Genomic DNA, 22,625 nt, shown 5'->3' on the forward strand with positions numbered 1-22,625 from the left:
CTTTAACTTTTCTTAATTTCGTAATTACTTCATTCAATTCATGATTGTAGTATTTTACGAGAAAAGCAGTATCAAGGTAGTGCTGTAATAGGACTACAGCAACATTTCTTTCAATTATGTGTCCCAAACGAAATTCTATGTTCAGTAGTATAAAATAAATAATAATTTACAATACGCACTGATCATCCTAGCAAAGCCGAAGTCGCACAACTTCACCACGCCTTCACTGGTCAGCAGGATGTTCTCCGGCTTCACGTCGCGGTGTATGCAGTTGTGCCGGTGGCAGTATGCCACTCCTTGTAGCGTCTGCCAGATGATCTGCTTCGACAGCAGCTCGGGGCAACCCTGGGGAATGGTGGACTTGGGTAATATATTAATTCGATACAGAAATCAAAGTGCACCAAAATTAAGGCTGCATGTCCCTGACCTCTCTCCGTACAAAACGTGCTTCCCCGATCCCTCTCCATACAAAATGTAGGATGTTTTCTATGAAATTTTTTTATAGTAATTAAAGTCGATGAAATCTTATCTATATGATTAGGAAACTAATATCAACGTTTCACACGAGCCTTTATTTCTTTAAACAAGTTTGTATTAGAGTTACACGAAAAAGTCGATTTTCACCAATAAAAGGTAAGTTTGTTCTTTTCTACATTGAAAGAAGAAACCAAGTTCTTCATACAAAAGAGCTAAATATAGGTATTTAGCTAATTCGTATGTACAACCAAAGACATTATAAAAATATGCAATACATTGAAATTATAATGAATTTCCAGAATAACAAAAAAATACCTTAATGTTTACTCTATTATTACAGTAAATACAAAGGTATTTTTTTGTAAATCGAGTAGAACGGAAAGTAAATATTTAAATTTCCATTCAAATTTAAAGGGAAGGGAGACGCAAGGTCTCGGAAAAGAGATAGAACGAATACTATATATAAATTGTAATATAATGCGTGGACACACTCCTCTTAATTTATAAAATTATAGAACAATGAAGCCTGACAATAGTACGGAGGAAGTTTGCTAGACCAATTTGCGCAAACAATGATAATAAACGGAATGCCCCCGCGAGGTCAGACGACCTGTTAGCACATCAGCTAGTGTCTGTGGCGAAAGACTCTGTGGATTTACGCCTTGTAAATATGGCGTATTATGTTAATGAATGTAATCTATACATAAAAAAAGAATTAATTTCTAGCGAATACGGCACGAAAGAATTTAAGGCGACGCCTTCGGTGGTCTAGCAGTTTAGCATACCGGCTTAATTCCGATGGTCGCGGGTTCGATTTTTACACGCTACCTTCATAAGTGAGATTGCATTGGTTTGGAAATTTTGTATAGACGATGTATGTATTGACAAAGTACCATTTAAAGTAAGTTTTATCCGTTGTTTAGTATTGACAGTTCAAGCTCTGCTTAGTTTGTGACTAGACATCGCTATTTGTGCAGAGTTATTATTATTATTGAGTTTTTTAGTATCCACCTATAAAACTGTGCTTGTTTCAGACTAGACGTGTCTAACTAAATTGTCCATGATTATTAATATTATTATTCTGGCACGTTGTCAGTATGACCTCAACGTGGCTGCACCTGGAAACTATCCCTATGGAAACATCCCTGCTACATAAGGTTACCTGACCTGACCTCATCCTTCTTATCATCCTCCACTAGTGCCCAGCCAGCAAACCGTTAGCGCAGGCGGGGGAGCCATTCTTACTTCCTTATTTATTTATTTATTTATTAGAAAACCAACAGCTTACAATCTAATACATTAATCAAAAGTACATATCTAGAGAAAGCCAATAACAGGTTTTCAGTGAATTAGCAAAAGAAAATAAAACAGAACGTGGCAAATTATCCTTACTGATTTTGTAAATACGAAAGTAACCCTGTCTGTCTCGCTTTCACGCCAAAACTACTGAACCGATTTAAATGAAATTTTGTATACAGATAATGTCGACCCTGAGAAAGCCCTTAGGAGCAAAAAAAGGGTTGTAAGGGGAGATGAAAGTTTGTATGGGAGTATTTTAAAGCTAGAAGCTTGAAACTTATATTTTAGGTTATTGATTGATTATAAATAAAGAACAAGGATTGTAAGGGGTTGCAAGGGTAAGGCAATGAAGGGTTATATGGAAGCACTGTCATTTTTAAAGCTAGAAGCTTGAAACTTACTTTTAGACTGTTGATTCAATATAAATAAATATGACATTCTAAGTATGTAAAAATATTACCTTTAAGGGGGTAAAATAAAATAGGGGATAAAAATTTGCATGGAAATTCGTCGTTTTTGAAGCTACAACGATGAAACTTTTTCATTGCCTTTTTTTATAGATTATTGAATATTCTTTCTTTATTTGATCAAGGTCACTATAATAAGCGGACATAGTCGCGGGCACAGCTAGTTCTATATAAAGTAATTAGAGAAATACTTTCAATTGTAGCGAATATGTCATGAAATATAAAGCTGAAAATGTAGTCAGTAACTCAGTAACTCGAGGGTCATCGCCCGAGTATTCGCTATATGTAAATAACAGCTTTACAAAAAGGCCGGTGGTCTGTGGGTTTGAATCGATATTAATCTGATAATATATTGTATTTAACGGCCTCGGTAGCCTAGTGGTTAAGCACACTTTATTTCCGATGGTCGCGGGTTCGATTCCTCGCACTGTATATAAACATTCGTATTTATTAGTAGCCATTAACATATGTATTCATGTGTATGATTGTTCGTATCGGTTTGGGTGTTTCGTATGTATATTAGTAGTCTGGTTCCAATAACACAAGCTCTGCTTAAATTGGGACTAGATGGCGCTGAGTGAATTGTCCAAGGATATTATTATCGTTATATTTCGTCAATTTGGTGCTCTACGTACCTACATCGTAGTATTTTGCCAGATATACGCAAGCCAAAATCTTGTACAAACGTGCACGAGGATTCTTGTATCCCTATTTATTTGAAAAAATGTACTAAAATAATGTACATAAGGTTTAAAATGCATGTATAGGATAATTTAATAGTTTATGAATAAGGTAGTGACAGTAAATAATTTACTACAGTGTATATAATAATAATAATAATGATAATCTCAGGACAATTCACACAGTGCCATCTAGACCTTTTTCTATATATTTATATATTATTTCATGATTTTTTCAGACTACTCTAATGCTGTTGGCCGCATCTGGCCTTTAAAGCTTCACCGGACAATAGGGGGCGAGTGCAGATGGCACTCCAAACCCGCGGAAAGACTTATGGAGCAGCTGAAGGCCAACTCCCGCCTGACGGATACGACTTTAGTCTGAGGGCACCGCTAGAGGTTCGAACTTCGACTCAGGCCGTCGTAATTTGGATACTCGTTTAAATTGGATATTTCGAGTTTCATGTAACATACAGTTGAAAATGTAGTCAGTAACTCAAGGGTCATCGCCCGAGTATTTGCTATATGTAAATAACAGCTTTACAAAAAGACCGGTGGTCTGTAGGTTTGAATCGATTTTAGCATTAATTATACAGGGTCCGTTGTATAGGGTATGGCCGAAACAAAGGCTAAGTAAAATATCTACACTTGAAACGGAACCGTTTTCGACAAGAAACAAAGCTGAAATTCAAAACTTTCTAGTGACTACACTTATTGTGAAATGCACTACCTGCCGAGGTTTTCTTGCATACGGGTTTTCAAGAAGGATATATTAACGTATTATTGATATGTTACGGAAACCGTTTACCATCAGATAGGCCATATGTTTGTTTGGCACCATCATAGTATAAAAAAACGGTTTATATGAAGTAGTGGTGACCCTGAGGTCGAATTTCGACCATAATAAAAAATACAAGATCTTTAAATACAGGGTGGCAGTAAGGGGAGGTAGTAGGTATCCTTATTACTACCATGTATTTGTTACCATCAAAAAGGCCTTATGCTAGTTTGGCACAATCATAGTATAAAAAAAACGTTTTATATGAATAAATGATGACCCAGAGGTCAAAATACGATCATAATAAAAAATACAAAAAGATGTTTGAAGGGTTACAGTAATTAACGGTTGTCCTTACTACTACCCTGTAGTTGTAATTATACTGTACAAAATTCCACAGTAGTTTCTTATTAATCTAGATAAGGAATAAAAACATCAGGGTAGTATTTACCGTCATTAACCCTATAACCTCCGCAGGGTCAGGGTCGCCTGCCAACCCTCGCGATATAAATAGATCAGATATTGAGACTGTTGGTAGAGACACGCGAAAACGCAAGTAGAAATCATGAAAACAAGAACTAAGTACCGTGCTGACGTAGATCCCATTTGTTTCTAAAGCACCTAAATACACAATATTTGAATAATTTCAAAGTAAATAAATGTGAAATAAAACATATCATGTTGACGGGCTCAATGGTCTAGCGATTTTTCCGATGGTCGCAGTTTCGATTCCTCGCACACGACACAAACATTTGTATTCATGAGTATGATTGTATCGGTCTAGGTTAGTTTACACTAGACCACCGAGGCAGTTAAATAATATATTTTATCATATTTGGAGTATTGATTTTCAAGGTGAAAACCCTTAAAGAATTTGCTAATGGTCCCTCGTTGGCACTGCCTAGATGTTGTAGATTACATTAACCTACACAGGATATTGTTATAATTAATTTGTCATCGGTTATTTAATTTATTTTCCTGCTTTCACTCTTTATTATCAAACTTGTGACTGCTAAATGAACTAGTGGTTGTGAGGATTTAGGAGTGATGCAAGGACCCTACATCACATTAGCTATTTTCTTAGAGAAACCTCATGGAGACCCGGGGGAAGCAAGCGGGTACTGTAAAATTCATAATCACTAAAAACTTCAAGATGTCATTCAGCGCCATATGCCGGAGTCACGGGATCAAAATTATAGTCCACTGCGACTCCGACGGACCACTCTAGTAGTAAGCCGCATCTCGGGCTCCCTATATGGAACCCACTAAATCACATAGTCTAATCCAAACAGTCGGTAGGAAGGGATTGTTCGTAATGTGAACTTTACCACATTGCCAGCAATGTAATATGTCAGGTTGACCACCACGCAATTCCCCTGGTAACCACCTGGTTAAATTCGTGGTGAATTTGCCACGATGGGATAACTGACCTGACCTCATGCTCATCGTATCATTCACCACTAGTGCCCCGTCAGTGTAAACCGTTAACGCAGGCAACTGCACCGTTCCATTATCACAAGACTAACTAGTAAATTAACTAACTATGTAGTAAGGACATCAATGACATAATGTTATATTGATACTTATTTAAGTAACATGTAACTTCTTGTTTAGGAAATCTATTTATACAGATAATATAAATACTTTAACATATAATTGAATGAGATTTAATTTGATAGGTAGATATGTGTATAAGTAACGTATTGGATACAAGCATTCATGCACCGGAGTGTAGTAGATACTTTTAAATATAAATTTACATTACACAGCTCCCAATAATATACCATACATATAAGCATTCCAACGATAAATCCATTCAAAACTTCTTTACTTCATTAATTAAGTGATTCGTATAATTAAACTAGTTGGTTAAGATGGACTTATACTCCGTGTTGAGTCTAATTATCTTTTATAAGATGCATGTAATTGCGTTAAAAGAATTGATTGCTAATTACTGGTCTTTAATTTCTTGAAATATACTCGTAGTTCCAATGTACGTATCAAAAATTTTTTAGATATTTTCTTTAACAATATATCACAAATTTATGGAGAAAAAATATATCTTTGATGGAGAAAGACCATCCATAAAAATCATCACATAACCTCCAAGTAGTTATTGTTGTGAACTCTGATTCGTGTTACACGGTCAATGTAACTACTTGAGGTTGATGCTTTCTTGTTTGTAGAATGGGTACCATACGGTATCTATATAAAGTCAAGTTTACGCACATCATTTGATGACCGACTTGCCTAGTTAGCAAAGTCTCTTATTGGAAATGTATGGCTGTTTGAAATCAATTGATAAATATAATTGGACATAAATAAAAAAATGACATACTATTGTAATTTTACTGAGTAATTTAATTTACTGAGATTCTATATAGTACAAAATCGTCGGAAGGTGACGGTGACTTTCTCTCGCATATTTCTGTTTGTAAAATATGTTTTACTTAAGGTGAGATATAGTGTGATTTTTTTATAATAATGGATAATTCACACAGTGCCATCTAGTCTCACGCTAAGCAGAGCTTGTGTTATATACTAGACATCTGTTACAAACACTTAAATACATTTTTGTAGATACATACATACTATACATAGAAAACACCCACACCAAAACAATCAAATTCAGAACTTAAAATTTTTGTACCGTGCGATGAATTGAACCCGCGACTATTGGAAGTATAGCAGTGTAGTAAACCGGTAGACCACCAAGGCCGTCAAATGATATGGTACGGAGATTTTTTTTCTGACTACTCTAATGCCGTAAGCCGTAGCTGGCTTTTACAGCTTCACCGGACAATAGGCGACGAGTGCAGATGGCACTCCAAACCTTCGGAAGGATTTATGAAGCCGCTGAAGACCAACTCCCGCCTGACGTATACGATTTTAGACTCGAACCTCGGCTCAGGCCGAGTGTAGTTTCTATACCCATTAGAATTGGACGAGGGATCGATTGAAGGGGCGGGTCTATGGTGCTGTGCCTATTTATACTCGTAGACACTTTGGTACATAAAAAAAAATCTTTTAGAAAATGGCAAAGTCCATGCGGCAGATAAAACAAGTAGTCTAGATAAAAAATAGAATTTATAATGAATGATATACTCACTGCGGGATACTTTTCCAGCTCATGCAGCACTGTGTGGTCGCAGTACTCGAAGACCAGATGCAGCTTACGTTTCCGACGGAATACCTCGATCAGATTCACCAAGTTTGGGTGCTTTAGATTCTAGAAGAAAAAAAAACTAAAGTAAATTTCTAATTAATTACTAAGGATACTGTAGCATATATATAGCAGCTATAGCAATCATTGGGTAACCCCAAATATTAGAAATAGAAATAGAAATATAAATAATCTTTATTTAAGTGAACTCAATACAAGCACTTTTGAATAGTCATATTTATTCTACTACTCATTCAAAAAGCAGATTCATCACAAGAAGAATGAGCAACACACAAGTTTCTTACTTGTGTGTTGCTCTTTTGAATAGATGTTTTTTTAATAAATAATTATACAATAACAAGTACGAGGCGTGCGATTATCAATATAGAAACCGCTACACACTCATTATTAACAATTATATTCTAAGCTATTTTATAAAATAATTATTAGTTTAGTGTTTTTTTTTATTATAAATATAACGTGTAATGTATACCACTGATTTTGACATAAATTAAGTCCTATATTTAATTAAAAAAGGTTCTTAAAAATATACTATTGCTGGTCGACCCCGTGAACTTCGTTCCGCCCCAAAATTAATTATATCGCAGGTTTTTTGAAGTTTAGTTACGCAATTAATTTCTGAACGCAGTTTGTGTGGGGAAATAAAAATGTTGTTTTTGCTATTTTACATCCAATTTCTTCATATTTTATCACCGCTTAAACCTTCCCTGGATTTCCACTAATATTTCAAGACCAAAATAAGCCAAATCGGTTCAGCCGTTCTCGAGTTTTAGCGAGACTAACGAACACCAATTCAGTTTTATATATATAGACGGTAAAATATTGATATTTAACTAAAAACTATATTATTATATTTATGTAACCTTTTAGGTATCAATGTCAATCTAATCAGTAGACACAGTCATATATTTTCCCTGAACAATTCACCCAACGTTGTTTTATGGATTGGGTACTAGACAATTCATATGAATACCTAGATTTTTTTGTGTAAATATTTGTATAGAGTATGCAATAAACACACGCAGACCAATACACACAGTCATACTAATGAATACAATTGTTTGTACCGTGAGGAAGTGAACTCACGACCATCGGAAGGTTTTACTATGTATCTATATGTAATATTATCTTACCTATACTGTGATTCTCTTAAAGCATGTAATAGTGTTTTAGGGGCGTGTATTAGCGTAAACTAGATTGTAAAATGATTTTATAACAGTTACAATAAACCCTACAAAGCAATATATATAAGCGCGCGGGACTAGATTTTCCAGACACGAACTATAAGTATGCAAATTACACAAAGCTGTGGCGAGCCCTAGTAATGGAACAAACTGGATTTGCTTTCACATTTATAATCAGAGAAAATACAATAGCATTTGAAAATAGAGTTTAGATGGATGAAGGTTTCAAGTTGTCAGGCTATGAGCCAGCGACCTCTATTGTATTTCCATGTTAAACTTTAGGTATTGTATAGAGAAATACGGAAGATGAGATTGTGTCCTTGATTAAATACATATATTTTATAATCTAACCCAAAAAATCCAATCCCAAAAAAGTTTCATACGTCCAGCTTTAAAATTGACCATACAATCATTCTCTGGGGGGACGGTGGTTGTTAGTAATATGGATTAATAACCCCATTGCTAGAAAGTACCATGTCAGGTGGACCTAGTAGCGGTTTACCCTCGAAACCATCATGTTAAATTTCTGGTGAATTTGCCACGATGGGCTAACTGACCTGACCTTATGCTCATCTTAACATCCTCCAGTGGTGCCCCGCCAACGTAAACCGCGCAGGCGGGGGTACATAATTCCATTATCATCAATAAGAAAAAACTTTCATCTCCTTAAGGCTAAAATTATCCAAATTTGAAAAGTCATATTTATTTATATTTAATCAACAGCCTACAAATATGTTTCAAGCTTCCTTAAAAAGTTAAATATTAGTGTTAGTTGGTAGTTTCTATTCACACATTTCAACTTAAAAAGTAAAATTACAATAATTATTTAAAAGAGCAACTCGAAAGTTTCTTGCTCATTCTTCTTGTGATGAGGTAGCTTTCCGAATGAACGGTAGATTAAAAAATAACTATGACTAGAGATAAAGTGCGCAATATAAGTTTGTTTGAATAAAGAATTTTCTTTTCTCTTCTATTCTACGTATATGGAGATGAGACAGCGTTCCCAATGAGCGGTAGATTTAGAAAAATAAGTATAACTTATCAAAAGTGCGTAAGTCACGTCTGTGACGCTGTTTTAGGTTAGTAGAGTCCACTTTGTAGAGTCTACCTTGACACAGTACCTACACCCTACAGTCGTGTTTATGACTGTTTACGCTACGTTTTAAAACATTTTAACCCCCACCCATAAATGCTAAATACCTATTAACTGCCTTACAATGCCACAGGTGACGACCCAGAAACCAGGTGTTGATAAAAGAAATAATTTAACATACTTTATAACGATCGATAGAGTTCAACCTATTATCATAGTAGCGAGGTGACGGAAATCGATTACCGTTGTCACAATTTGCTTTTGTAGTGCACTTTAAACATATGAATAGGTAATTGATATCGGAATGTGGGTCTATTCATATTTATACTCATATGTAGTTGGTAGTTTGTATTCACACATTTCGGATTAAAAGTGTAAAGTTACAACGATTATTTAAAAGAGCAACGCTTAAAGTTTCTTGCTCGTTTCGTTTGCCGAATGATCGGTAGATTAAAAAAATGACGAGTGATAAAGTGATTAAATTAAGTTTACTTGAATAAAAAAAAATCTATTCTGTTATATATAAGTGCCGGTCTATCCACGCATGCACTCCATATGTCAATGTTGCGCATTTAGCCCTTTAAGGGCTCAATTTACTAATTTACCCTTTCTCTGATTATAATAGTAATAATATACAAATCAAATAAAATCAAAATATATTTATTTAGGTAATACATACCATATCTCTATTATACATATGATATGTCAAATCTATCGTCAATTCGGAGTGGTTTCGAACTAAGACGAAATGACAGACTAGAAATTCAGCACTTATTCTTTTCAAATGAGTTAAGGGTCGGCACCGGGATACACTTTTAGGTATCAATGTCAATCTAATCAGTAGATACAGTCATATATTTTCCCTGACACTCCTGGTGTTTCAGGCGTCCATAGGCTACGGTAACCATTTACCATCAGATGGGCCGTATGCATGATTGCCACCTTCGTGGTATCAAAAAGAGCATATTGTGCTAGTTATATTTGTGTGTCTAATGTAGCAGCGGGCGAGACTACCGCAGTCTTTCGGAATTATTAGGTTTTTATTGGTGTTTCCGTTACTGGACATTCAGTCACAAATATACTAGGCCACTAGGCCACGAGTGAGTGCAAAGACCCTGTTTCTGTTTCTATTGATTAAGGTCCTAGGCACAATCGGAAAACTTTTTTATTCCCTAAAAATAGCGCCAAAAACTCCTAGAATGAATTAACTTTGAGAGTCTTTATGAGCTCCTTTTGTGACTTATGGAAAAATATACCTAAGGTCTATCGAGGAAGTTCTTTTTTATACTACGATCGTGGCAAACAAGCTTCCCATCTGATGGTAAATGGTATTTGGAATCTTTACTAATTAGAAACCACAGGGTAGGTAGTAGTTATGGCTCAAGACGTCAATATGTCAAACCGAAGTCATGTGAACGTGTTTTTTTTTTTCAAGGGATGATAATGGAATGGTGCGTTCGCCTACGCTAACGGTATTACGCTGGCGAGGCACAAGTGGTAGATGATAAATGAGTATAAAGTCAGGTTACTTAACCTATCGTGGGTAATTCACAAAGAATTTAACATGATGGTTTCAAGGGGGAACCGCGTGGAGGTCAACCTAACATGGTACATTGCAAGCAATGGGGTTATTAATCCACATTACTAACAATACCCTTCCCCCATGTGAGAGTGTTATCTACCACGACTTGTTGGATTTAATTAATTTTTATTTACTTGTACACTTTTCATCAATGATTATAGACAAAATGTTTTAACAGCAACCCCTACAATAAGCTCAAGGCTAGTGTTGCAGCAATTAGAAATCTTTAATTAGAGAAACTTTAACTTAAAACAGGCTTCAATTCAACTAAATACAAAATTAATCAATATTACATAGGAAAGTAAGTAAGTTTTTATGATCAAATTACCTTAAGCATGCGTATTTCCCTCAACGCTATCTTCCTGATGAGCGGGTCATCCTCGTTCTCCACAAATTTCTTGACCGCTACAATTTCCCCTGTGTCCCTATTACGACATTTGTATACCAGGCCATAGGAACCCTCGCCAAGTTTGGCGAGTTTCTCATAGCGCTCCATAGCGCGACTGCTCGCGCGGGATCTGCATATCAAATCAAATCAAATCATTTATTTGCAAAATACAGTGCTTATAGGTATATACAATATTAAATATAATGTCCAGTGTATTCAGTATACAGACGTGTAAATTTTTATATATTATTATACTTATGTCATTCTAATCAATAATAAAAAGAAAAATCAATAATTAATTAAAATAAATATGTCATTAGAATTAATTGCACATAGAAATATTCACGACTATAATTCCAAGTGGAATAGTCAGAGGCATTGTCAACTATAATAATAATAGAAATAATATAGTATAGTATATTATTTGATATAGATATTTGAAAATAATACGAGCTGAGTTTCTTTTTAGTTCTTCTCATCTCGAAATTATTCCGAATTGTATATTTGACATATCGTAACCTATACTCGTTACACACCCGTCTCTGATTAACGTGATTTGTTATCGGGGTGTTTATCAAGCGAGTCAGTGAGGTATTTAAATTTATACAGTTTTTTTGTAATAGCTCAAACCAAACTGACGTCCTTGAGGTGTAAAAAACTAAATAGTAAGCCAAAATAATAAACGAGTATTTCTATACAAAATACTAGGTTTTTAGGGAAAAGCGTACTGAACTTATTGTCTATATATTTATTTTGTTTCCAGTTAACTCTCTACAGAATTCTTAGAACAAAAGCCATTAGCCATTGATTTCTATACCTATGTAACTCTTATTTTATTCATAATCGTAACGTGTTTCGAGAACTGAAAAGTTATAGGTAAATTTCAACTGAAATGGAAAAGAAAAGGGATTTTGTGTGTAATATTATTATTAATAATATCTAAGGACAGTTCATACAACACCACCTAATCGTAAGTTATGGGTATTAGATAACTGATATAAATATATATTTATAGATATTTTTTTGTAAATACATACATAATAATAGAAAACACCCAGACCGATACAATCAATCATACTCATAATTGCTTGTACCGGGTGAGGAATCGAACTAACGACCATAGGAAGTAAGGCGGTGTGCTAAACCAAGGGAAAGGACATGGAATTTAGACTACACATTTAATTTGGCGGTTACCTCCACTTTACAATACACACTCTCATTTTGTAAAACGCACAGAGTAGGTTATAACCATCAACTACAAATGTTACAAATAAAATCAACCAAAGACAATAGAATTACAATTATGATATTGAAAATTTAAATGAGTTTAATTATGAGTTGGTAGATACATAGATAATTATACAAATATATTTTTTTATGTGTATAATTTATAAAATGACAGCCATCACGTTATCTATTTAATTTCGATATGGAATCAGTACACATATTCTAATCGATATGTAATCATCCTTGAAATATTAATAACCGAATATAACGTAACTACTTGTGTTTCGGATACTAGCGGCCCGTTCCGTCTTCGCCCAGATCTACCGATATCCATTTAATACTAGAGTTACCTGCAACTCCGTTTGCTTTTCGTGCACGGTATTTTCATTTAATAATATTAATGTTTAATTTGTATAACCATAAGATAGAACAATAATAGGAGCAGTATGTAATAGTTGAAGTTAGTTAGCTAGGCAATCAAATGGTAGAAAGTTGCGCAATACAAAATGAGAACCCTGATAACCTAAACTATGTATTACACCTGTGCTATAGCTATCAGTGCTATCTTGTAACATATGTATTACATTTATTAGACGCAGATATTTAATGGTTTGTGTCGTGTATTTTTGTTTTTTTTTTCTTTTGTAATGGCTTGGCACTATGGTGTATTTGCCAACATCAAAGTTTGGGAAACTATAGTACAGGATAATTTTGAATTTTGGATATGGATCAGAGAAGTTAAGGAGAGGTTTATTTATTTCATTAAATGTATTTTTGTTCATTTGTTATATTTTATATAAGGTTAGACAAAAACACCTATATAACCTTGTCAGTTCTTCTCGATTAAATATGTATACTGAACTGGTCAGTAGGGTAAAAAAAATAATAATACAATAAAACGTGATGTTCATAAGTGGCTAAAATGTCCTACATGAATTATTTTCGATTTAATTTATTTTGATTTGAACAGTCTTCAAAAAAGGAAGTATTTCTCAATTCTACTATATTTATTTTGTACTATACTTAACATGTACTGTATGAATGTATAGGAAATTCAGTTGAGTTTCTGGGCAGTTCTTCTCAATCTGTATATTGAACTGAAGGGCAGGGAAAATATATTAATATAACAAACTTGACATTCATAAGCGGCTAAAATGTCCTACATGATTTTTGATTTGTTTTAATTTTAAGCGTCTTCAAAAAAGAAAGTATTTCTGAACTGTACTATATTTTTTATGTATAACGTGTCCTCTACGAATATCTGACTATTTAAAAATGCAGACCTAACTTTGTGCACATCAGTCGTCTATGCAACATGCTGTTCCGATACGGATCGATGCTATCTAAGTTGACCTTTTTAAAGGTCAACTTTGCGCTACTAAAGCAACCCGTAATTAACCCTTATCAGCTGATTTATTTAGGTGGAATTATTCCACAATAATACAGCTTACCTAAGCGTACGTGTTAGGCACTTCAGATGTATTGCTTTAACTTATACACTGCTTTAGCCATGCCAGTAAAAAAAAAAGTATATTACCTTTTTAACAGATGTCGTGTTCTTTTTTTTTATTTTTTTTGTTGTTACAACTAAAGCCAGTTATAAAAATAAAAAAAATATATTACTTTTTAACAGACCCGCGACGTGTTTTTCCTAATATAAAAAGTATCCACATCCGTCCTTGTGATAGATATCTACAATTTATCTTCATGTCAACCATTAAGGTCCGTTATGTCGTTTTGTCATGAATAGGAAATAGACAGACAGACTTTCGAATTTATAATACTTTTTTGAAATACCTTATTAATATTATAAACGCGAAAGTTTGTGAGTATGGATGGATGGATGGATGTTTGTTACTCTTTCATGCAAAAACGGGCTTTAATGAAACTTTACAGTAATCCTAGCTTGAATAACATATAGGCAATAATTTAAAAAAATATTATGTTAATTGGGCGAAATATAAAGATAAATCAAGGAAGTGAAGCAGAAAGCAGTCGAAACTGAATAGGTAAACTAATACTTCATAATATTTTATTAACAGTAGGACCAGTATAGGTAGTAAAATAACAATAGTGATAATAATCTCAAGACAATTCACTGAGCGCCATCTAGACCCAAGTTAAGATACCTAAAGCTTGGTTGTACTGGCTAACTGATATAAATACATAGGTGTTTTTCGTAAATACATATATATTATACATAGAAAACATCCAGACTGCCTACCGAGGTTGTATAGATCAATTCCAAATTCCATATTATAAAAGAAGGATAATCTCTAATTCCACTTCATTTTTTTTCTTACCCAATTACGTCCCTATGGCTACTTAGATCTGATTACAAATCTATGATCTTTTACTTATTGATCCTCTTCTAACATTACAATTTTTTTCCACAACAGTAACCTTGTTGTGGAAAAATAAAAAATTACATAGAATATAATGTAATATAATTAAATAAATTGAAATCACCAGAAGGGTGTATCATAACTTTATTTTTTTTTTCATATAAGTTAATAAGGTCTTTTGCTTATTGACTCTCTTCTAATCTTTATATATAAAAATTACGTGTCACGTTGTTTGTCCGCGATGGACTCCTAAACTACTGAAGCGATTGCAAATTTGATTTGCACATTGTCTGCATTTTGATCCAACTTGAAAGATAGGATAGCTTACATCTTATATTATATTTTTTCTACAACAAAGTTATTTATAAATAAATACATATTATATGTATTAAAAACTTAAAATGACCGAGAAATAAGAAACCCATGACATTATAGGGGAAGTGGCGCATTCAGTCGTTAGAGGTCAGCGGTGCAATTTAGTAGTATTTAATGATAGGGCAACTGCATCTATCCTATATAAACCTACACTCAATTGTGAAAGTTGTTTAGTCAACTCTGCTATGGAATCTATGCTCTAATATATAGGTATAGCTAATCTAGGAGCCTCTACTAAGGTTTCTAGAAAGATAAACGTAAGATTATGAACCTATTATGCAAGTGCATTTTCGATATTTACATATTTGACGGTCTTGATGGTCTACCGGTTTAGCACACCGCTTTACTTCCGATGGAAGTGAGTTCGACAATAAATCATTTATATTATGTAATACGTGAAAGCTCATTCCTTGCCGTTCAGGATGACTAACGTATCCTGCTTCCGTACTATGTATTTTTACTCTATGAATTAATATCACGATAATTTCTAGAAAAAATCGCGTGGAAGAAATTTACCTGTCAAGGTATAATGGTAGTAATGAAGTAAATAACTCAAAAATCCTCTTTACTATGTTACAACGTCTACAATTACAGTATATCTGATTATAGTACTCAGACGCGGTATGGAAGGGATTAGATTTGTGGCAACATCGCCAGTTTAACAGTTCAGTCATTTCCCGGTCACAAAAAAGACAGAGAAAGTTGTTGGAGTCGGGGAATTTGAGCGGCAGTGATAAAAGTGTTCACTAACTGGTACTATTATAAGAACAATTAATTATTATATATTACTGACGCATATATATTATTATATGTAAATATTTATTTATATATGTGAATAATATTTGTTTATATTTTAATTGTATTATCAATTTATTTACATAGCCTAATTGTACAACTAAGAACCTAAAATTAAAAAGCTTAAAAAATATAATATAGTGACTAAAATATATTATTAAAATTAAAAGGGACCCCCCTTTAGGCAACGTTCCGAAGATACTGGCAGCGTTCCTTCTTTGAATAGCTAGCCTAATTCTTTGTCCAAGGTGGCTGCCAGCTCTTCGGTCTTCTGTGATGTCGACAAACCTTTTCGTTATTTCTTTGAAAAGTCTTATTGTATCTCATAGATATATATACATATACATTATATTTTTTCGATCTGTTTATATTTTGTTTATCGTTTATTATATTTGCACCGTCAACAATTATTCTCTGCACCACATACGGTTGACTGGTAGAAAATGCCGCATGATGTTAAATCCACCAAATGTACTGCACTATATATTGTATTGTGTGCATTAGTTAAATAAATAAATATATTGGACACAACGAGTTTTTCTGCCGTCCTGCTACTGACGACTACAAATCCACAACCTCAACCCAAGAGTGTAATGGTCAAGGGCTCTCGCGTCGCCAAAGACCGACGCATGCCCTGACGATATAGATTGGGAACATATGCTACCGTCCAATTAAATGAGAGACAACCAAACTAACTAACTAGTAAAGTCTAAAATTTAATAACCAAACTCGGCTACCTGAACGCGACAACTTCAGGAGACGTGATAGACCTATTGATCTCCCCTTTCATTGTTCACTGTAATTTCATCCATATGATGATGCTGATAAATTTCACAATTAGTTTTCAACCATAATTTAACGCGTAATCGAATGATAAACCTGATAGTGCAACGTGAATTGCTTAACTTATCATATGGAGGTAACTTTGTATTATGGCATCAGGATGCAGAATTCAATATATTTGACATATGCATATTAACTGGCATAATCTGGCAGAATAAAGCTTATGTTTACTTAACAAAAGAAAAAGTCTGAATATAACTATGCAGTCTTAATGACTCTGTGTATATTATGTATGTATTTAGAAACAAAATATATTATCAGGTGTATGTATATTACCCATAAGACAAGTTTTATATATGTATTTATAGAAGATAATGTATCTATGTATTTATATCAATTATCTAGTACTCATAATGCAATCTCTGCCTAATTTGCTACTAGTTGGCGCTGTGTGAATTGTCATGAGATATTATATTAGTGACATGGTTACACTCAAACTGATTTTTTAAGGTTAACAGTTACTAGAATATATTTTCGTTTAGTTAGTTTTTTTATTATTATTTATATTATGTTCAAACGGAGATAAGGGTCCATTTGAAAACCAGAGCCCCACAGTAGGCATCTGTCGGAATACGCTAAACTGTTCAGCGTCTTTTACCGTCTTTACCGTCTTTTAAATATAGTTTCTTACGCAATTTCATTACAATTGATTATTCTTATACAATAGGTATAGGTAGGTGTAGGTAGATTAAATGTTAATTTAGTATTAATAGTTAAACCGTCTTTATGCATGCAGAGTCAAGACTCAAACTCCAGTGTGAAGAGTGTATTATATTGCTGAGAACAAGTTATTGAGCTTAACTCGTCAGTTGGTAATGCATGCAATGTATCGACATTCATGGATATGTTAAAATGTCGTATATATTAATATACGACAATTTTCATCAGATAGACCATCAGCATGTTTGGCCTGTCAAACCCATTCTAATCGTATTATTATCATTTTTATTTTTCAGAAAACTTTATTTGTCCTCGGGAATAACAATTTACGGGGAGGAAAGGGGATTGTTCGTAATGTGCCATTGCTTATTGCTAGCAATGTACCATTCAATGTCCATTACGCGGTTCCCCCTGGAAATTATCTTGATAAATCTTGGTGAATTTATCACGATGGGCTAACTAACCTGCCCTCATCCTCATCTTATCATCCTCCACTGGTGCCCCGCCAGCGTAAACCGGCAGGCGGCACCATTCCATTATCAACCTAAAAATTTCATTTCGTTTAGACTTTCCTTTATATCTATCATCGTCCTATTTAAATGTATGTTCATCATGGATCCCCCTGGAACCCATCGTGATAAATTCCTGCTGACTATGCCACGATGGACTTCATGGTCATTCTGTCATCCTCTACTGGTATCCCCGCCAGTATATGCCCACCGTTAGCACAAGTGAGTGCACCATTACGCTATCATCCTTAAAAAACCTAAACTTTATATCATATGACGATTCCGTAAGCTTGTTTCCCAGTAAAAAGTATATTATGAAGTGTAAAGAAATGTTTACCTTCTCGGTAGCAGAGGCAGGTTGTTACCGAATAACCACAGCCGTTTATCACCGAACCATTTCTCCATACAGGACGCCACGTTGTTCCACAGTTTGAAATTTGACCAGTCCCAGAACAAGATCGAATTATTCATTCGCGTTTCCGAACGACGTCGTAATATTGCGCATTTCCCGCCAAAATATACGTCAAAAAATTTACGCGATACGCCTGGAAATGTAACGTAAATGAACAGTTCCAAATTTATTGGAGGTGTTGTCCTTCTGAAGGCTGAAGAGCTTATAGTGCTGGATGGTTGTACTATCGATCGCCGTTTTGTTTACACTTTCTGTTAGCCTGTGTACATGACAACGAGCAGCTACGGTGGTGGTAGGGAAAAATGTTGATTGGAAGCCTGATTATAGAATTAAAAAAAAATATATCAAGCGTTACTTATGTACGATATACTTCTTATTATTTATTTATATTTACAGTTACTTATAAATACCTCAATTTGTATCTACTAAGATTACTGTAATTAAAATAATTAAAGATTAGGTTATGAAATATTATTTATATATATGCATATCACACGTTGCTTATTATATTTGTAGTAGGTTTATATATAATTAATTTTAGAAGTTAAATTATATAGAGGTAATATATAGTAGGTATATACCTACTTATGTATTTCGTATTTTGGACTTATTGGGAACTATGCGAAGTGGTTGTCGTTACAAATGAGATAAAATATATTCTCCTAGTCATTAAAAAATAATCATCGAAATCGACCCACGTTGTAAAACAGGTTAGGCATTGTTAATTGTGCACTTGGACGGTGTCGATTTAGATGGAAGGCTGAAGTTGGGTAACATATTAAAATTATTTAAAATGAATACTGAAAGGTCAAAGGCAAAAGTTTATTCTATGTGTTCCGTAGATAGAGTATGTGTTATACTTTTTATGGTGATAAAAGCAGCAGTGTCAACGAGACGTAACTTGATAAATGGTCTAATGTTGCCACATTGCTCCTTCACGGTAGATATAGCCATTTTTCTGCCTACCTCTATTCATTTAAATCTTAAATAACATAATATCCAAACTTCCTACTATTAATAATATAAGGATAATAAGATAAGCATGAAGTCAGATTAGTAAATATATCGGGTGAAAATCATCAAGAATAGTATGAAACAACTAAACATTTTTATGCATTTACTTGTCTTCAGCCATACTATATGTTGGCAGTAAACATAAAATCAAAGTATTTCACCATTATTAAAATCAATATCCATTTCTTTTTCAAACAATTTTTAACTTTTATGCCTAATTTTATTTCTTTAAACAGCTTAAAATCTTAAACTAAGTTGGCAACATTAAAGACAAAGATCGATGCATTACATTCCGTCCTTTTCACTCACCCAATCGTCGTCAATGAATGAAGTCTTCTCGTCGTGCATGCGCGTGTCTACGATTCACTGATTTGACATTTGTTTTGTTGTCATTTTGTCAGTTTTGTCAAATTGTTCCCGATCAATGATTGTTTTTGTTTGTGATCATGTTGAAATGAGAATATTTAATTAGATTGTTCTACAAAAATGTGTATAAATTGACAATTTTAAATAACATATATACCACTTTACCCGGTTAATATAATACGCTGCATATTGTTTGGAAGTTATTGTTCTTTTGGCAAGGTCGAGGTACCTTGAAAATAAGCAACAAATCTGGAGTACCTACTGCGTTTACTAATGCGTTCTCGAATAGTTTTTATTACAGTGAGTGTCATTATTTTGTGATAGTGATAGTGAAGTGATAATGGGGTCGACAGGATTGACTCTGGCCGACTTGCCAAATATATTTATGATGATCGGCGCCCTCGTCGCTCTGTTTGTTGTATTGGTTATACTTCTCAGGTGAGCCATCTCTATCTATATGTATACATCTTGGAAAGTTGAAATGTTATATTGTTACTTTTACTGACTTTCTCTCCATAATAATAATAATAATTACAAATAAGTGCATAGTTATAGGTGTTTAGGTTAGGTTTGTATATTATTATGAGGAAAAACGACAACTTTGTGAAATCCTTTATCCTGTATATGAAAAGGAAAAAAAAGTTATCATGTTTTTATCCCTAACAATATGATGATACATAGATAGAATAGTCAATTGTTTATAAATTGTAACTACCTTATAATTTTCATTAATTATTTATTTCCTTTTCTTATTACTATTATTATCTTAATTTTTATTAGTATCTGCATGCCTTAGATAACAAAAAGAATACTTTTTAACATGAAAATTCATCATATTCTATAATATCATTAAAATTTCATCAGTGTTTATAAGTGGTTTGGCAAGTGCTTGATAAGTCTCCTTAGGAAATACTTATCTACTTTATACTATATAATTCATTATCTATTACAAAATATATTATCTAGCTACCTAATATATACCTAGAAATTATAGTTATAATTTTTGTTATCTAATTAATAATTATTGTCATCATTATTTTTTATATTGGCAATATAGTCGGGCAAAGGTATTCAGACTATACAGCTGATTGGTGCATATCCACTTATAACATGTACAAAACGTAATTGTTGTTATTATTATTGTTTTTTATATTCGCCATATATGCAGGCAAAGGTCTTAGTCTATACAGCCAGTTCTTAGGTACATTTCTACTAATAATATGTATAATTAATAATTGTTGTTACTGCCATTGTTTTTTATATTCTCCATATATGCAGGCAAAAGTCTTAGGCTATACAGCCAGCTCTTTGGTGCATCTCCATTAATTAATAATATGTAAATAAATTGACAGACCTTAGTGACATGCCATTTATGAGTGTTTAAGAATGTAGATCTGATGAAATAAGAAATTTAATGGCTATATGAGGATTGCAGTAAACCTGTTAAATGAAATTTAAATAAGCATAAACACTTAATTATGAATTCAATTACTATAGTACATCTACATTGTATAGCTAAGTGGAAGTCATTATCACGGCATAACAAATGTTATGTTTATAAATTGATAAGTAAACCTGATAAGTTACAATGTTTCTTCTTAAATTAAATGACCTTTATTATTAAACAGAGAATAGAGTTCAATATATAACAATAGACTCTGAGATTATTGGTCATATCCATAAAACTTATGAAGCCTTTATAAATCCACTATAACAGTGGTTTATATAAATCTCTATTCATGAAGCTCTATAAAGCTTTTATAACTGTTCAATAGCAATCAGTTCTATAAACCCTCTATAACTCTATGATAAACCTCGGATAGTGAAAAATGCTATTCATAAACACTAGCAGTTAAACACACTGCTTTACTCCAATAGTTGCAGGTTCAAATGTTCCATGATACAAACATGTAACATATATATGGTTTGGTCACCTCAGATGTATCATCGATTAAATAGAAAAATGACATTTTCAAAATTAGAAGCTAGAATTGCCTCGTTTTATATAAGTCAATTAAATTAACCACACCGTCTTAATCATTATCTAAATACTTTTAAAATGATATATAATTCTTCTGTGTAAATTTAAAACTTTAAAGGAAAAAATAATTTAAATAGATTTAAAAAATATTTTAAATACATGTACCCCGTATGTATGAAGCCGGGCCTAGTTATTTCTATAGAATAATTCATAATGTTTCTTATGACTATGTGCCTTTGAAGACTGTATCCTTATAAGACTCTTATTGGAAACTAATTTCAGTTCTTCATACTCAAGTGCTATTCTAAAAGCAAATTTTAAAAAATGCTGGTAGCAGATCAAATCAGGTAAACAGTGGTAGTCCCCTTTCTGGTATAGAAAAATTAAATATATTAAAGTAATGCTAATTGCCAAATTATAATTTGACTGCCTCTGTGGTCTAGTGGTTTAACCCAATGCTTTACTTTCAATGATTGCAGTTCGATTCTTAGCATAGTACAAACATTTGTTTTTATGAGTGCATTGTTATGAGTATCATTCATTGTATTGTTCTGAGTATTATATTGTATTTATGTTTATACAAAAAAATATCTATGTATATCTGTCAGTTGTCTAGTACCAGTAATAGAAGCTCTGCCTTGCTTGAAACTAGATATTTCTGTTTGAACTCTATCTCGATCTTATTATTTATTAACTAGCTGAGTCCAAAACTTCATACCTGTATAATGTTTTTATATATAAACTGGTAGGAATAAAACAAGCTTAAAAGTATTAAATAAAGCTTACCACAATGCATTAGTGAAACCCACACCCACATCGTTTCATCCATTTTAGACATTAAGGTGCACAAACATAAAGACAAATAGCCAAAAATTCTAACAATAAATGTTATGGGTTCTATTATGTTAATAAATTCCTGCAATAGAATAGAATATAAATAATTTTTATTTAAATAAACTTACTTAA

The 22,625-nt window shown here is 33.3% G+C and overlaps 2 protein-coding genes across 2 annotated transcripts in view; one reads left to right on the plus strand and one right to left on the minus strand.

Moving 5' to 3' along the window:
* Window positions 1-18,454, minus strand: part of LOC131843473 (cyclin-dependent kinase-like 4) — a 36,644-nt gene extending 18,190 nt beyond the window's left edge. The window contains exons 1-4 of the mRNA XM_059192140.1: window positions 18,224-18,454; window positions 11,073-11,262; window positions 6,811-6,930; window positions 180-345 (exon numbers count right to left, since the gene is read on the minus strand). Of these exons, the coding sequence (XP_059048123.1) occupies window positions 180-345; window positions 6,811-6,930; window positions 11,073-11,262; window positions 18,224-18,357 (610 nt within the window). The 5' untranslated portion in view covers window positions 18,358-18,454. The remainder of the gene's footprint in view (window positions 1-179; window positions 346-6,810; window positions 6,931-11,072; window positions 11,263-18,223) is intronic.
* A 1,193-nt stretch (window positions 18,455-19,647) lies between these two features.
* Window positions 19,648-22,625, plus strand: part of LOC131843406 (cell growth regulator with RING finger domain protein 1-like) — a 49,654-nt gene continuing 46,676 nt past the window's right edge. Inside the window, exon 1 of the mRNA XM_059192041.1 lies at window positions 19,648-20,116. Within this exon, the coding sequence (XP_059048024.1) occupies window positions 20,019-20,116 (98 nt within the window). The 5' untranslated portion in view covers window positions 19,648-20,018. The remainder of the gene's footprint in view (window positions 20,117-22,625) is intronic.

This window comes from Achroia grisella, unplaced genomic scaffold (assembly GCF_030625045.1).
Source record: "Achroia grisella isolate CSIRO2021 unplaced genomic scaffold, CSIRO_AGI_Agris_v1 utg1086, whole genome shotgun sequence".
NCBI classification, from domain to species: domain Eukaryota; kingdom Metazoa; phylum Arthropoda; class Insecta; order Lepidoptera; family Pyralidae; genus Achroia; species Achroia grisella.